Raw genomic sequence first — 18,028 nt, 5'->3', positions numbered from 1 at the left:
TCTAACAGCCAAGTGTGTACTGAGAGCCCTGTGGGGCCTCTTGAGGGGCGAAGGCCTTCAAATTGGCCCGATGGGGGTTACAGGAAGCGATCTGCCCTCCGAGGGACCAGCTGTGCCATTTATGGGGCCTACTGCACGTGAAAATGAGGAACCCCTTGTTCAAATAGTAAGAATTCAAGATTTAATGCAGAGCATTCAACGGGGCGTGGGGCCCTTCTGAGGGCGGCAGGGCCCTGCGCGCCCACCCAGGTGGCACGCCCACAGAGCCACCCGTGGGTGGTGCTCAGACTGGGAGGAGCACGCTGGCCACCTGGGAGCCTCTTACCTTTCATGAGCCTGGTGACGGCCGTTTCCGTGAGAAGCAACACCCCGTTATCAATGTAATGCAGCAGGTTGTGCAAAGGGAGACAGCGCACGCCGAGGACCGTGTGCAGAGTGTGGAACCCTGGGAGGAGGGACCCGAGAGGCAAACACGGTTGGCCAGCATCCCACCTTCCAGAGGGGACGAGTCTGGCGATGTTAACACAGCACTAACTCAGTGCTCAGCACCCAGAGTCAAATGAACGCTCCTTGAAAACGAGGTCCAAGCGCCCTTCTTTGTACTATCATCGCCTAAGCATTGTGCTGGGTATCCAGTCAGTTCCCAGTGAGTCTGAGTTCCCTTCACCTTGTGCCCCTTCCTAGGCAAAAAGAGCGCAAGGCCTGCCCCGTGAAAAATGGTTTCACTGTTTAATAGGTTTGCAATTCCACGGCAAAATGGCCAGCGGGGAAAAGTAACAGGAGAGCTTCCATTCCACATGCTCAGGCTGAAGGGCTGGTGGACGGGGACCATTTTGGGGAAGGGGACAAAATTTGGACCAGAAGGGGGCAGTCTCTATGCCTGATCTCTGGGTAGGCCCTAGAGAAAGGCTTTCGCGGTCTTGGACTAGATTATAGAGAAGAAGAATTAAAACGATACAGTCTGACAGCAGATGACGGAGGAAGGCGCGCTCTCCAGCTGCCGTCTCCATGCGCAGGGCTCCCCGGCGCCCACAGAGCCAGAGCTCTACGTGCACCACTAAGCATGAAGGAGAAGAAAAGCTTCCATGCGAGAGGCCGCTGGCAGGCCAGGAGAGAATCAGAAAAGCCTCCTGGACAAGACGCACGTGAGCGGAGCTCTGGGGGGTGAATGCAGGTCCCGCGCGTGGGAACAAGGTGAGACAGTCTCCGAGTGGAGACAGCAGTAAAAGCAGGGTCAGCATGAGCAGACCGAGGCTCGGGTCCTGCTGTGCTTCCTAGGTGTAGGTAACTCAGCCTTTCTGAGCCTCCCGCTCTGAGCCTAGAGCCGGGCTATGACGAGCACAGCACGTGGTGTAACAGCAGTGACCAACACCAACCACGTGCGGGGCCTTCAGTCCACGCACTGGCACCCCACCCTCACAGACGCCGTGAGGTGACCCCACTTTCTAAGTGGGGAAACCGAGATTCTCAGGAGCTCAGAGACACGCCCAGCATCCTATACATAGTAAGCGGCAGAGCGGAAATGTGAACGCAGGCTGTGGGATTGTAGCCTCGGCTTTTAACCACAACCTTGTCCTCGGTGACTGGTAGGTGGGTTAACGGGACAACATGAACACAGGCCCAAAGATGAGACAGCATGGCGCGTGTTGAGAAAGGACTGTGTCATCCAGTTGAGTTGGGGTCTGGTGTGCAAAAGGAAGGATGGAAGGTAAAGCTGGAAAGGTTTAGTCAATGAATCCCAAGAAATGTATTATTTAGTAAACTTCATGGGGGCCCTGACAGCTTTCGAGCAGGATGGAAAGAGGATCTGAGCTTTACGTTGGGAGTATGAAAATGGCAACAGGCAAAGGCGGCTGGAGGAACAGTTTGCTCCAGGAGGAAGGAGGACCTGTCAGGAGGCGACTGGACGACGCCGGGCAGGATGGAATGAGGGCCCAGAAGGGAACGAGAAGGAAGGGGTCGGAGAGGCACAGCAGCAGGTACCCTCGGAGACAGATCGGATGTGAGTGTGGAGAGCCGAAGACTCGCGGCCTAAGCTTGGGAGCCTGCGTGACGAAGAAACGATGGCCAAAGGGCAGGGACTTGCCTCAGAGAAATCACGGAGGCTCCCCTCTGAGCACATGAGTCAAGAGCAGTGGGGGACTTGAGTCCGGAGTCCTGGCAGCGTCCAGGCTCACGCAAAGTGCAGACTCTGCTCACAGCAGATGTGAACGGGCTAACAACGAGAGGAGGCCACTAGCTTCCCTGAATCCAAAAAAAACAGTGCTTTTACCAGCTGCTCAACAACATGAGACTTTTCAAATGGATTTGGACATTCTTCCCAGGATTAAAAACAGTGACAAATTGTTTCTGAAGAAAAGTTTATCATAGATTTCCTGGATTCGAAATTCCTTCTCTGGTCCTGCGTCCATGCCCTAACGGTCCCTGGGGCCCTGCCTCCTCTAATGCCAGGGCACAGCCCCAAATCCAACAGCCCACCCTTGGCCCCCTCTCTGCGCATCAGCTCTAAGCGACAGAGCAAATGGGCCGCCAGCAGGCAGCCGTGCCCGAAGAGCGAGCTTCTCCACCAGCCCGTCCTCGCCCTCCAGGCTCCGGGTCTTCTCTCGCCAGCGAGGGGACCACCGGTCCCTCTTAAACTGCAAACGCTCCAGCTCTCAACCATGACTTCCTTTTCGTGGTGCTCATTCCCTTTTTGCTTTAAACAATTCGGGCGACAAGTTTCTGACGCTTGGAACTCAAACAGTTCTTACTGCTCCAGCAGGCCTGGCAAGCAAGCACATTTATACCTATACGCAAAAAAATGCCAAGTATTTACACACACACACGACCCGGCATCGCTTCGCCTCTATTTCCATGTCACATGAACATTTCAGAGAAAAGGAGAGAGAGAAATTGCTCTCCTTACTGGATCCATGGACACAAGCCATTAAGTCTTACTCACAATAATTCTCAATCACCATGGATGACATTTTGTTTTCCTTCCTTATCCGTCCCTGTGGAGGAAGGCGATATTCTGTAGAAAGTGGATTTTTATGAGCTCCCACAAATAATATTGTCCCCAGTAAGTCAGTTTCATTTATTTACAAAAGGAGCTTGAACGTCCAGGATGAACAAATCTGAAAGTGTCAGTCCACTCCTCTACCAAGCCTTTTGTGTTAGTGACAAATAATCAGGAATTTAAGCCAGAAAGCCACAGAAAGTTTACATGAAATCCCTTCAGTCTTTCTAGAGGGCATTTCGTAATTCAGATTCCATTGGGATCATTTAAAGACATCCATTCTCCACAAGAATCGTCACTTTCAGATCCCTACAAAGTCAACAGACACTCCTTCTATGCCCCCCCTACAAGCAGACCCTATCAGATAAGGGGTATGGAGAAAGACAGCGTGAACAAGCCCAAACTATCACAAAAGCAGGGAGGCTGAGAGGTGCTGTGCGGGTTTTCAGGGCCCATAAATAGCCAAAGTTTCAGCATCAAATAATTCAACTGGAATATAAAATTCAAGAGGCAGCACAGAATAGTAGTTAAAAGCACAGATTTTGGAGCCACACTGCCTGGATTTGAATACTGGCTCTGTTGCTTAATAGCTGTGTGACTTTATGCAAGTTACTTAAACTTTCTGTGCCTCAATGGCACCATTTATAAAATGGGAATAATATTAAGTGGAACCCTATGAAAGTGCCACTGTTGTTGGTCAAAACCTGGTTGGATATCAACAATTTAACGTGGTTCAACTTAAACTCCTACCACTTAGGATTGTTGGAATGAAAATTAAATGTGCTAAATTGCGTAAAGTACTTAGAACAGTACCAAGCACAAAATGGGCACCATATACATGTTGGCCTAAAGTGAATGAATAAAGGAATGAATTAATGATGGAAGGATGATGGATGGATAGATGTGTATGAACGGAGAGATTAAATAAAACTAGCTGATATATACTATGTAGTGACGGCTATCAGAAAGCTTAATACTCCTCAGAACTTATCTGTAATGAATATAAGGCAGGTAGTTTATACCAAATGGGAGCTTATTTGTCTCTTATAATGAATACTGATTTATATGCACATCTTCCCAATTAGACTTTTGTTAATTTTTGTAACTGCTCTAATTTTTAGCACAGCACCTGGCATGTTACAATTGCTCAGTAAATGTTTGTTGATTGAATGGACAAATGACCAATTAAATGAATGAGCACATACACACATGCCAAGGGTGTTTTCAGGCCTGATTTGGTCCTGTTTCCAAATCCTAAGGAAAACTTATAGCTTCCAAGCACTTAAGAACTCAATGTCAGCCCAGTGGCGCAGTGGTTAAGTGTGCACGTTCCGCTTCGGCGGCCTGGGGTTCGCCAGTTTGGATCCCGGATGCGGACATGGCACACTTGTCAAGCCATGCTGTGGCAGACGTCCCACATATAAAGTAGAGGAAGATGGGCACGGATGTTAGCTCAGGGCCAGCCTTCCTCAGCAAAAAGATGAGGATTGGCAGATGTTAGCTCAGGGCTAATCTTCCTCAAAAAAAAAAAAAAAAAAAAGAACTCAATGTCTGACACCCAGCCAGACCCACTTCCGCCTGAGTGTTAACTTTCTCGATCAGATAAACTAGGCCTGGAGACATCAGAGAAAGATCTTCCTAAATCAGCTCCACTGGCTCAAAGCATCCTAGAAAGTTGCAGGGGACCAGCCTAGACCCCCCCAAAGTGAGTGACAAGCTGCAGCAGAGTTCCACAGTCTGGAGAGAACCGGTGAGCAGAGACCAACCCCCGGCCCAGCTCCCACGGTGACAGCAGACGCCCAACCCCTCACGCACAGGAGGGCTCATCCTTGAACTTAATGTGCCGAAGTCCAGGCCCCTCGGGAAGAAGAAAGAGCACACTTCTTACCACAAAGGACAAAAGAGCCCAGACTTACCAGGGGGCAGAGGTAAAAACAAACTGTGAGTAGCTTCCAGAATCCTGGTCATGATGTGAAAGACTGCGAATTCAGCGGCGCTCGCCCGCCTGTTGCTGGGTAAACACAGAGCAGCACGTGAGCCGCGGAGCTCGTCTCTACAACCGCTGTTGTCTAAGCGAGGCTCAGGGTGCCACGTGCAGAGGGAAGTCATGCTAAGCACGAGGGGCTATGCCTCACCAAAACCCTCCTAGATACGATGGCGACCGCCAGCCCAGTGCCCAGACTCTAACAACAGGAAGGTAAACGATAATGATAACTGTAAGCTTCAAAAAGGCTTTGCTGACACGGGCAGCAATCAGCCGCTTTGGCCCTCTGTGCACCACGATAAGAGAGAGAAATACTTGCGTACAAGTGGAAAATCCAGGGGTGAAGGTTGTGTTTCCTCCAGCTGGCTTCCAGGATTTGGCAGATGAGATCCAGCTGGAGGGAGAGACAGTCTGTTAACCTCCGCTCATACTCTCTCCCTCAGGGACCCCACGGCTGGCCCGCGACAGCTCTCCCGGGCATGTTCCGGGCGGCTGGCACTCAGGCTGGGCCCGGACACGGAACCAGCCTCTCTGAGATCCGTTCTGAGGCACTGGAATCCAAGACGGGGAGACTGAAAGGGAGCCCCAGAGCCTAACAGAGCACCCTCTGTCCGTGTGGGCAGCGCCCCGGCCGAGCTTCCTGGCCTGGCCAGCAGGCCCCGCCGCTCACACCCCCAGGCCCTTGTCCATCGGTGAAGGTCAAGGGCAGCCGGGTTTGTTCCAGGACTAGTACGTGGCAAGGGCTAAAGCCGGCAGTCGGAAGGAAGGAGACACTAAATAGAATGGAGGTCCTGAGCATAAGCTGTGGTGTGGACTGAGACCGGGTTCAAGTCCAGATTCTACATTTTTCTAGTTTGTCAGCAACAGGGCAGTGCCCGCGAAGCTGTGATCAGCCTTGAATGCACTTGTGCCCACGTGGGCATCAGAAAGGGCCTCATCCAGGCACAGAGGCAGGTTTCTGATTCTCAATGACAGAGATTCTCAGTTTCTCTGGCTGAAATCAGGGAAGACAACGCGTAAGCAATATCGACAGGCTCTGCGGCAACTTCCGCGGATTTGTTTTGGAAAAGCCGTGCGGCCACCCTCCTGAGAGGGGCCGGGGGTCGTGGCCGTTCGCTGCCGGGCAGGGGCAGGCAGGTCTGGCCTCAGTCGGAGGCTGATGAGGAGGAAAGTCAGGGGTGCTGAGTTTTCTGAGCCTACATCTGTACCATTTCTGGTCCTATGGGTCCTAGGGGGTTGTTAACACAAAATAGTGTTGAAACTTTTATACAACTAACTATGGGAAGAATGACGCTTGAACCAAAACCCTTAACACTTGGGAAGGTGAAATTTAAAGTCAACAGAAAGAAAGGTGACAGGTGGACATGTTAAACAGCTGTGTGTTATTAAAGGACTGAAAAATCAAGTTAATATCAACACGGGGAAGATGAGAAACACACTGACCAAGTGAGCTCCTCAGGACAGTACTACTGCAAAGGAGAATTGCATAAAGGTCCAGTGCCCTGATTATAAGGATCAGTGTATGAGAATACCAACCTCTCCTAGTATATACGTATTTTTTGTTTTTTTGAGGAAGATTAGCCCTGAGCTAACATCCGCTGCCAATCCTCCTCTTTTTGCTGAGGAAGACTGGCCATGAGCTAACATCTGTGCCCATCTTCCTCTACTTTATACACGGGATGCCTACCACAGCGTGGCCTCATAAGCAGTGCCATGTCCGCACCGAGGATCCGAACTGGCGAACCCCGGGCTGCCAAAACAGAATGTGCAAACTTAACCGCTGAGCCACCGGACTGGCCCCTCTTTCCTCGTATATTAAAAACTATGAAACTCAAACCTCACTGTAGACAGTCAAAGATATTATTTAAAAACAGTCACTAATGACTACAAAAAAGGCAGCAACTTTAAGATGAAACGTGAAATTAAAACAGGGCCATATCTAATAAATTTAACTAATCTCCCAGAGTTCAATGCAAAAGTATATGTTTGCACATTGGCTCATTTGCATACTGGTCTTACCCAACTTGGAGAAACAGAGTGTTCTCTTTCTGTGCATTTAAATACTTTTAAACATTTGTCCAGCATCTTATGTTTAGGTTCTAAGCAGGGGCAGGCCTCAACTCCACATGCTTTTTGAAAGACTCAAGACAGCCTCAAAATTCAGTTTGCAACATCACTTCTATTAACACATGAACTGGTGTTATTAATATGGATGACAGAATTTCAGTGAGTGGCTACCGGGTAGGTGAGCTGCTGATCTCATCAGCAAACTCTAATAAGCTTGTATGTATACAACTGAGCTGGAATCTGGCCTAATTGGGCCATTGGAGCTAATTGAGAATTGAAGTTCCAGTTCTTTCACGTCTGCATAAACCTCCATGTACAGAATGATTATCTACTGTTTAATAAGGAACTGGAAGATGCCAAGACACGATGCGAACATTTGGCAACCATGCTAAATTCATCGCTGTTGTATGCTCCCGTGGGCATGCAATCACTATTTGAAAGGAGCGCAATAAACCACTTTCGAAACCAAGTTCTCTTTGCTTTTTGGTTCTTTTTTCCTCTCCACAATCTACAGCACCAAATATACTGGTCTGAGGATGGGCGACCTCCAAAAACCTAATTTGAAAAACATACTGAACCACATTCTGAGAACCATATACCGAAGGCCGGGGCCAGGGAGGGGGAGCTGGGGTGGGGGCAGGGCGGGTGGAGAACAAAAAGCAAGACCAACCTGTTTTGAAATGTAGTCCAGAACCATCTGCTCAATTCTCTTCTTTTCTACACCCCGTAGGTGTCTCAAAAGATGGTCTTTGAGTTCAGACACCATCTGAAAACAGGACATGGATGAGACAGAAGTCACAGCCTACCCACTCACGCCTGCAAGTGGTCTGAATTAGATCCATTTATTAACATTCCTTATCAATATGAAAAGTATTGGGTCTGAAGATCCCACCAGCAGGAATGCGTCACCCTCAGTGTCGCTCTGACGGGCGTCAATCAGGGGCACCAAGGTCTTCCCCAAGAGGAATTGCTCATGATCCACCCCAAGCCCAGTGAGCAGCTGAGAGGCAGCCTCCAGGTCCTGGCGAGAATTCTCCAGAGCAGCCAGCGCAAGTCACTAACTGAGGAGTCAGAGGCTCTGGGATCCACCAAAGGATCGAGGTCTACCGCTCCTGGCCCTGGAATTGACGGGAACAACTCTAAACACGGCGTGACTGCGCTAAAGGGGGTAGGGCAGAGGGGCAATGGTTTGGGTATTTGGAAGGACAGACACGGTTAGGAATAAAAAGGAAATGCTTCAGGTACCCTCCTCTGCACACAGATGTAGACGTGCCACGCAGCCTCCTGACACGCAAAGTTAAAGAAATATTCATTCTAGCGCTTGTTCCAAACCCACTCTGCTCTGATCATCTGGGGGCTCCCCAATCAGGGCGGCATTCCCAGCCCGCCCCACCTTTTGCCTTTCTCTCTCCTTCTCCTTCTTCCTCCTTTTTTCTCCCTTCTGCCTGGGTGCCCCTCTCAGCTAGAGACCCTTCCGGCTAGAGAGATCCCTGCACCAATAAACAGCCCATGGGAATTGAACAACTGACATCACACGTGCATCTATCTTCCATGTTAGCAGGTTTAACTAAACGACTCCCTCAGTAAAACTTAGTCCATGGCATTCCGGGCCGAGACAGAGTGGTGTATTATCGCAATTCGGTCTCCTGCAGCTGCTCATTGATTTGGCTTAGAACAACAAAAAAACCCTCTTTTTTTCTACTTAAGATATAATATATTTTTTTGTGCTTTTTCTACATTAATCATAAAGATGAAAATTAAAATTGCCCCAAATCCCACAATCTACCTTAACATTTTGGTTTTATAATTTTCCTTTTTTTGGTGTAGATGCTCATTCTAATGTTTTATAATCTGTTTTTCATGTAATAGTTTATGTCATTAAATATTTATCACACTAGTCTTAATGCAGGCACGTATTCAATTTTATGGATGTACTATAATTGAACTATTTATTCCCTTCTTATACATATGGGATATTTCTTTTAATATTGTTAATAACATCATAAAAAATCCTTATGCAAAAGCTGTTTGCCACATCCCCAATTATTTTGTCAGATTAAATTTCTAGAAATGGAATTTGTTGGGCCACATACTTCAGTTTTGTGGAGATATTGCCAAAATGCCTTCCTCTGTGGTCACACGAATTCTCAGCTGCATTGCACACGGCTGTCCAATTCCCATACTCTGAACTTCCCTAGTATGACTTTTACATTTTTGACAAGCCAAAAAAACCCCAACCAACCAACCAAACAAACAAACAAACAGACAGACAGACAAAATACTTGTTCTGTTATCATTTGATTACAGCAACATAAAACACCTTTTTACATCCCCTCCCCCAACTCAAGACTTTTTGGCCTAAATTTACTTCTGGAAATTCATTGGTCACGGCCTTCGTCCATTTCCCTTTTGGTGCGTTGTTCTCTTACTGATTTATAAACTTTATCTGTACACCAAATGTTAATCATTTATCCCATAAGTTGCAAATATTTTTTCCAAATTTATTCTTTGCCTTTTTGTTTTTTGGTTCATGTTTCAAGTTTTCAATCTATCATTTCCTATATGTCTATGTTCAATAATATACTTAAAAGGCCTTCTCTATTTCAGTATCATTTAACCACCCACTTATTTTATTCGAATTCTTTCACACAGGTTAATTTTTATATCAGACTCCTTAATCTACCTGGTATTTCTGCTGGTTTACGGGATAAAGTGGTGGCATTTGGGGAAGGAGGAATCTAACTTAATTTCCTTTTCCAAACAGTCAACCTCTGACTGATTAAAATTCTTTCTTTCCACATTGATTTTTAAATTCCTCATGTATCACACACTAAAAATTCAGCTTTAAACTAGAGTCTCCTGTCTGTTGTTGCACAAGCACCATATTGCTTCTATCGCTGTCGGTAACAACCCGTTTAGATGTCTGCTGGTGGCAGCCCCACTCTGCATTTTGTCAAATGAATCACTTAGTCGACTGTCAGAGAAGCTTCATCGGCTTTTTGGTTGTAATTGTATTAAACCTAGATGCTAAGAATTTGCAAATGGAATATTGTTTTTCCCTATCTTTTCTAACTGGTTAATCCTAATAAAATAAATAAATATAGGATCACCAGCTTACTAACTCGCTCCTTATTATTTTCCATTTTCCCAGTTGACTATTTTGTTTGTTTGTGGCATTAGACAATCATAGCATCTTCTTTTACTTTTGTTTTTTATTGCATTGGGTAGAACTTCCAGAAGAATATAAAATCTTAGTGAAAATAGCAAGGAACCTTAACTTCCTTTTGATTTTAGTGGGAATGACTCCAACATTCCATTAGGAAGGATGTTGAATATTAGGATCAAACTCTTTATCCTTTGTCCCACTGAGTTAGCGTATTCCAGGAGCGGAATTTTATTCTTAATCAACTTTCACACCTATAGAGATTATCTTTTTCTCCTCTTTGACCTAGTGATGTGATTAATTACATTAACATATTTCCTAATATTAAGCATTCCTGGAAAGAACCCCACTTGGCCATGTGTTTTCAAATAGTAAAAGTGGTCATGGTCAGATCTTGATTTTAAAGTTACGCTGGCTTTTTAACGTGATTAAGAAGCTTCCCCTCTTTTGTCACAAATACTTTACATAGCATGGGGATGATCCGGGCCTGAAAAGTTTGAAAGAACTAACTCATTGAATCGTTTGGGATCATTTTGGAGATAATTTCTGGCATTTTTTTCAAACTATTTCATGGTTATTGTCCTTTCAGGTTTTCTATTTCTTCTGGGATCAAGTTTGGACATTTCTATTTACCAAGGAAACTTTAACTAGAACGTTTAGTGTTAACTAGTTAAGTAGTGTAACTAGTTAGTTTAAGTGTATGAATATGTACTTATAAATATTTTTCTCATATTTGCTTTATTCTGTCGTATTTGAAACCCCGAATACAAATGCCACAGAGATGTTGCTCTTTCCTCTCAAAGCCGTACATTTCCCTACGATGTTTCGTAATTATCTATTTATTGGGGTGACTGGTTAATGTGTGTCTCCCTCACTAGACAACAAGTCCCAAGGGGGCAGAAATCACACACGTGCTGCTTCCCACTCAACACACAGGGCCTCAGTGACTGGCAGCAGCTGCGCGTCAAAAGAACGAATGAAACAAGATCAGAATGAGAAGCACAGCCCAGCCTTCTCCCCTGTGCCTGGACCCCATGGTCCACCAGCCCCCAAAGAGCCCGCAGACCACTTACCAGCCCCACCAGCAGCCTCTGGTGATTGTCTTCCTCCTGGAAGAGGGGTGTTAACCTTGGCTCTGGAATTGAACAGAGCAACAGTCAGGCAGGAAGGAAACCAGGAAACGGGCTAGAAGGAAGCGGAAGCAGCCTGGGTTTCCCTGCTCTGACTCACTGGGAAAACATAACACTTTGTGTCCTGATAGGATGACAGCTTTTCATTAGCTAAGTGTGACCTGGTCCTGCAGGCTGAACTTATCACTCAGGTGACACGCAGGGAGCTCTGTGAAGCAGAGAGGTAGAGTGTGGGAAGGCAAGACAACAAGGACACACTTTGCAACACCAACAGGCTCGGGAAGGGTTTTGTCTTCAACAGGAGACCTCACCGCCCTCGGAGAACCTTGGAGAACCTCTGCTTCGCTGACTCAGAGCCTCCGGGCCTCCCTTAACCCTGTGATCCCAAGGATGGGCACTTGGTGGCAGGATGGCATGACTCCCTTCTTTCTGACCCCCCGGAGTCCAGGGACTTGGGGAGTTACTGACCTGAGGGGACCCGTCAATTCCTGGGGCAAAGAATACCAATTGGCACAAGTTATCAGACTGAAAAGGTTAAGCGGATCCAGATGGAAAAGTGACAGGTGAGGTTAAGCCAAATGGCACTTTCTCCACCGTGATTTGCTTGGCACCAGCAAGCCGAGGGGGACGGGCAAACTGGTCTCCTTGGAAGACCTGCCCTCTCACGCCCCTCACAGCAGTGGCTGCCCGCCCTTCCCCTCCCGGAAGGCCTGAGGCCCAGCCCAGCAAGAGGGCAGGAGCGCCCTGGTCCCGGGCTGACAACTCCCTGCTGGAGGGCACGATGCCTCTTGACCCCTTGGAGGTCCCCTGAGGACAACGCACGAAATGGATAAATGGCTTCCCCAAGAGCACACCGTTAGCATGTGGCCCAGCTGGAGTTTAAGTCTGGGTCCGGCTGGCTCCAACCCCACGCTCTTCCCCGTAACCACCTGCTGACCTGGAGGCTGCTCATCTTCGTTCCCCTCTGACCCAGCCACTGGGGGCCCAAGTGTTAACCAAAATGAAAGGAGCATAGAGTCAAAGACTTGATCCCACAGCTGGAGAGAAAGCAGCCCTAAGGCAAGGGAGTTGCCAAAGTGCACCCCGTGGGTCCAGCCAGAGGGCATGTTCATTAGACCAACCCCAGGAGGAAACATAATGCAAAGCAGAAGGCCAACCCTCAGGGACACCTCCAGCAAAGGCACAGTCAGCCGCCGTGCCAGGACGGGCATGGAAGGGGCCGGTGGCCACTGACAGGAAGACATTAAAGGGTGTTGCCTTCATTACACGATTGGAGGCGGTTTTCTTGCCAACCCACAGAGCAGGAAGAACAGCGTCACAAACAAAACACTGACTGAAGCCCAGAGGTTTTGTTACAGGTCTTTTCTTACCCAAATGCCTTGCTTCTAGCTTGGAAATCACCCTACAAAGAAATTAGCCAATGTTATTGACACAGGAAATATTATTTAAAAAAAAAAACAAACAATGAAAGCCACAATACCATACAAAGATATCTTCTTCTAAAACCCATAAGACCACTGCAGAAACCGTTCTCAGACTGCCAAACACCTCAAAAACTTGAAGCAACTTGGCAAAAGCCACATTAGGCAATTATAAAATCTCAAAACCCTTTGGTGCAATGACCATAATTTAGAACAATTGCAGCTCTTAGTTTTTGGAAATAATGGGAACAGAAAATAGAACTGGGGTTGGAACAGGGCCTCTCCTTGCAGCACTGGGATGACTCATCTGTTCAGAAAACAACGCTTTCAAAATAAGAGCAAGCTCACCAGCCCAACCACACTTGTTTAAGTCAATCTATTGTCTGCACCCCATAAAGCGCTCAATTAATAAGAGCTTTCTGTACCACTTATCCCTTTTAAATCATCCATCCCCGGGAGGCAAGTCTATAAAGTTGAACATAGAAATGCCAGAACAGCGCCCGGGCGGCTGCACGCATTAAGCTGACAGACTCATTTTGCTGAGGATGCACAGCAAAAGTAAGCTACTTCCGTGAAAGACAGCAAAAAAAAAAGTGACTGCAAAGATAATCATCTTACAGATACGATAATCCTTAATTCTACTTACTTTATTGCATTATCAAGAATATTCCTCACATACGCCATGGACCTCCTTTTCCCTGTTTTCTAGGAGCGAGAACATGTCAGAGGTGTGTAAGGTGAAGGTTTTGTGGGTGATATTTTTCACATCAAGGACATAATGCCCCAGAGCTTCGGGAAAAAGAAATATACTTTCCAGGTAATCAGAACACTTAGAGTCTTAAATAATTGTTTTAAAAAAACGTTTTATCCTGAAACTATTATAGATTTACAGGAAGTTGCAAGTCAACTATATATTATACACAGCAAAACTACAGCTATATACAACAATGCTACACAGAGATCTCATACTCTGTTCACCCAGTCACCCCCAGTGTTTACACCTTATAGAAATGACTATAGCTCTGTATCAAAATCAGGAAACTGACCTCGGTACAATGAGTGTATCGTTCTGTGTCATTTTATCACATGCGTAGATTCATGTACCACAAGGCACCACCACAATCAAGATACAGAACCGTTCCATCACCCCAGCGATCTCCCTGTGTTCCCCCTTTATAGTCAGTCACACCCACTCTTCTTCCCACCATCCCTAACCCCCAGCAACCTCTAATCTGGGAACACTTAGATTGTGTTAACTCAATTTTTGACTAAACGAGTAACGCTCCAAGAACACATCTGAGACCCGGAAGTTAATCCTACTTCTACTATGAACACGTTGTGTGCATCCCTTAACCTCTTTGCACTTGAGTTTCCTCCTCAAGAGAACAGAGATCAGAGAAGCACCTCATCCTGCCTGTTGGGAGATCAGCAGCAACAATGTCACAATGCCTGGCAGCCGGGGAGAGTGTTGCAAACATCAGCCAGCCCAGGACTTAAGGCATCCCCCGGATCTGACACATACCCTTTTGCTTCTTGTTTTGTCCTCAGGAACTCACACCTACCTCCTCTGAGATCAGGCTGTGCCACTCTCTCCTGACCACGCTGTTGCTATAGTGCGAGTGTGGCTCAGAGTACTTAACATATTCCAGGTTGGAGTGCAGTTTTTCCCAGTAGCCCTTAAAGCTGTGCACCTGTAGGAGACAAGAACATCCACGAGCTTGAGAAGCAGGTCCTGTGGCCCTAACTACCCAGCAAGGCCCACGCAAGCCTTGCTGCAAAGCTGGGTGCACCTTACTCCTCAGCTCGCGCGTGGCAGCATTTGTGAGAGAACACTTCCCACGAAAAATGGCATTCCCATCCCAATAGGAATTCTAAAATAGAGAGACTTAAAGAGTCTTGCCTTCCCCACTTCCTTTTCTACCCCTTTTACACACAGAGAGCCACTGCTCCCTTCCCAAAACTGGTACGACTGGGTTAAGGCTGGTTAGCTCCCCTGGGTTAAGGCTGAGTGGGAAAGCTTATATGAAACACATCAAGCCACTTCCTCCCCAGAGACCCATGTTCTCCTGACTTAGCTATGTCAACAACACCATGTTGAGTCAGAGAACGTTCATAAGATTTGGAGCACACGAAATAGGCTTACTTTCCCACTAAGCCTATTTACTTCCAAGGGATTTTTTTTCCAAACCTAGGAATCAGAAACGTGAAGTCAACTAGTTTCACGTTCAGTTGTCAAACACTCCATCACAGAATTTGTTGGCATTCTATCTAGGTCTTTGATGTATTGATATCATTGTACTAGCCTAAAGCAAAAGCGTATCCATTAAAACTCATGTGATCATCTCAAGAGATGCAGAAAAAACATCTGACAAACTTCAACATCCATTTATGATAAAAACTCTCAACAAAGGGGGGATAGAAGGAAAGTACCTCAACATAATAAAGGCCATGAATGACAAGCCCACAGCTAGCATCATACTCAATGGTGAAAAAGATGAAAGATTTTTCTCTAAGATCAGGAATAAGACAAGGATGCCCATTCTCACCACTTTTATTCGACATAGTATTTGAAGCCCTAGGCACAGCAATTAGACAAGAGAAATAAATAACAGGCGTCCAAATTGGAAAAGAAGAAGTAAAATTATCACTATTTGCAGACGACATGATACTAAGTACAGAAAACCCTAAAGACGCCACCAGCAAACCATTAGAAGGAATAAATGAACTCAGTAAAGTGGCAGGACACAAAATTAACATACAGAAATCAGATGCATTTCTGTACACTAATAACAAGCTATCAGAAAGAGAAATTGAGAAAACAATCTCATTTACAATGGCATCAAAAAGAATAAAATATCCAGGAATAAATTTAACCAAGGAGGTGAAAAGACCTGTACTCTGAAAACTATCAGACATTGATGAAAAAAAGTTGAAGATGACCCAAATAAATGGAAAGATATTTTGTCCTCATGGATTAGAAGAATTAATATTATTAAAATGTCCATACTAACCAAAGCAAACTACAGATTCAATCCAATCGCTATCAAAATACCAATGGCATTTTTCACACAGCTAGAGCAAAAAATCCTGAATTTGCATGGAACCAGAAAAGACGTTGAATAGCCAAAGCAATCTTGAGAACAAAGAACAAAACTGGAGGTATCACAATCCCTGATTTCAAACTATACTACAAAGCTAGAGTAATGAAAACAGTACGGTACTGTCATAAAAACAGACACATAGATCACTGGAACAGAATAGAGAGCCCAGAAGTAAACCCACACGTATATGGTCAATTAATCTATGACAAAGGAGGGGAAAACATACACTGGGGAAAAGACAGTCTCTTCAACAAAAGGTGTTGGGAAAACTTGGCAGCTACAGGCAAAAGAATGAATCTGGACCACTTTCTTACACCATGTCCAAAAATAAATTCAAAATGGATCAAAGACTTGAATGTAAGACCTGAAACCATAAAAGTCCTAGAAGAAAACATAGGCAGTCAGCTCTTTGACATCAGGCAGTAATATTTTTTTAGACCGGTCTCCTCAGGCAAGGGCAACAAAAGCAAAAATAAACAAATGCAACTACATCAAACTAAAAAGCTTTTGCACAGCAAGAGAAACCATCAACAAAACAAAAAGGCAACCTATGGAATGGAAGAAGATATTTGCAAATCATACATCCAATAAGGGTTAATATCCAAAATATATTAAAAACTTACACAACTTAATATCAAAAAAACAAACAACCCAATTAAAAAGTGAGCAGAGGATGTGAACAGACATTTTCCCAAAGGAGACATACAGATGGCCAACAGGCACACGAAAAGATGCTCAACATCACTAATCATCAGGGAAGTGCAAATCAAAACCACAATGAAATATCACGTCACACCTGTCAGAATGGCAATTATCAAAAGGACAAAAAATAAGTGTTGGTGAGGATGTGGAGAAAAGGAACCCTCGTACACTGTTGGTGGGAACGTAAACCAGTGCAGCCACTACGGAAAACAGTATGGAGATCCTTCAAAAAATAAAAAATATACAGTAATTCCACTTCTGGGTATTTATCTGAAGAAAACAAAAACACTAACTTGAAAAGATACATGCACCTTCGTGCTCACTGCAGCATTATTTACAGTAGCCAAGATAGGGAAGTCTCCATCAACAGATGAATAGATAGAGAAGAGATGGTATTATACAATGGAATATTATTCAGCCATAAAAAAGAATGAAATCTTGCCATTTTCAACAACATGGATGGACGTCAAGGGCATTACACTAAGTGAAATAAGTCAGAGAAAGACAAATACCAGATGATTTCATTTTTATGTGCAATCTGAAAAACAAAACAAAGGAACATACAAAACAAAACAGAAACAGACTCATAGGTACAGGAAACAAACAAGTAGATACCAGAGAGGGGAGTGGTTGGGGGGGGGGGGCAGTGAGTGAAAGAGGCGATGGGAATTAAGAGGTAAAAACTTCCAGTTATAAAATAAATAAGTCTTGGGGGATGTAATGAACAGCATAGAAAACATAATAATATTGTAATAACTTCATATGGTGACAGATGGTAATTAGATTTATCGTGGTGATCATTTCGTAATATATGTGAAGTATCAACCTGTGATGCACACCTGAAACTAATAGGATATTGTACGTCAATTACTCTTCAATAAAAATTTTAAAAGAATGTATCCGTTATACTCATTTTTAAATAAAATGCAATAATTTTTTTAATGTTGAAGGGTATACTGACACAAATTATGTCCTTAAATCAGTGAAGAGAGATTGATGACACATATTTTCTTGCCAAAATATACGCAATTATAAAAGATTTGACTGGGGCCAGGGGGGCAATCCGTGGCCATAAAACAAAGCAAGCTAATGTCCATCATGGTAACAGATTTGACTGTTCTGTAAGAAAAAAAGAGAACTTCAATAAAATATGCTTCCGTCAAGAAAGATGCTGTTAGGTTAAACAACTCACACATTATCCCAATTCTTAGTGAAAGGAAAGTCACAACTGGTCCAAAATGGATTTCAGCATACCAGCAAAGTGAGCCACACGATATTAACTTGCTGTTCCAGAAGCCTGCCAGACCCACCCAGCCAATATCCCTTCTCACAGAGACAGGAACAACTATTTCCAAAAGAAAACTGTCATTTCCAGGGGAAATAGGAACCCTGGAGTCCCACTTGACCGACCTCGCTCACTTTTCTTTCCATTTCCGATTATTTATCATGAATGTACCTGTAT

At 45.2% G+C, this 18,028-nt stretch overlaps 1 protein-coding gene across 9 annotated transcripts in view; it reads right to left on the bottom strand.

The window, feature by feature from the left end:
• Window positions 1-18,028, bottom strand: part of GSAP (gamma-secretase activating protein) — a 79,438-nt gene that overhangs the window by 3,685 nt on the left and 57,725 nt on the right. For 6 of the 9 annotated variants that reach the window (XR_011539378.1, XR_011539377.1, XM_070617036.1 and 3 more), the window contains 8 exons: window positions 14,326-14,454; window positions 13,410-13,468; window positions 12,713-12,744; window positions 11,286-11,347; window positions 7,720-7,815; window positions 5,306-5,376; window positions 4,915-5,009; window positions 326-445 (listed from right to left, as the gene is read on the bottom strand). Coding sequence is in view for 7 of the 9 variants with exons in the window: in XM_070617036.1 (XP_070473137.1) it covers window positions 326-445; window positions 4,915-5,009; window positions 5,306-5,376; window positions 7,720-7,815; window positions 11,286-11,347; window positions 12,713-12,744; window positions 13,410-13,468; window positions 14,326-14,454 (664 nt within the window). In the remaining 2 variants the exon portion in view is untranslated. Of the gene's footprint in view, window positions 1-325; window positions 446-2,067; window positions 2,245-2,803; window positions 2,994-4,914; window positions 5,010-5,305; window positions 5,377-7,719; window positions 7,816-11,285; window positions 11,348-12,712; window positions 12,745-13,409; window positions 13,469-14,325; window positions 14,455-18,028 lie in introns of those variants that run through there. The other 3 variants (XM_070617039.1, XM_070617040.1, XM_070617038.1) reach the window with 3 other exon arrangements.

This window comes from Equus przewalskii, chromosome 4 (genome assembly GCF_037783145.1).
Source record: "Equus przewalskii isolate Varuska chromosome 4, EquPr2, whole genome shotgun sequence".
Classification (NCBI taxonomy): Eukaryota; Metazoa; Chordata; class Mammalia; order Perissodactyla; family Equidae; genus Equus; species Equus przewalskii.
The sequence above is the reverse complement of the archived record's forward strand: the minus strand, read 5'-3'. Positions and strand labels throughout refer to the sequence as shown.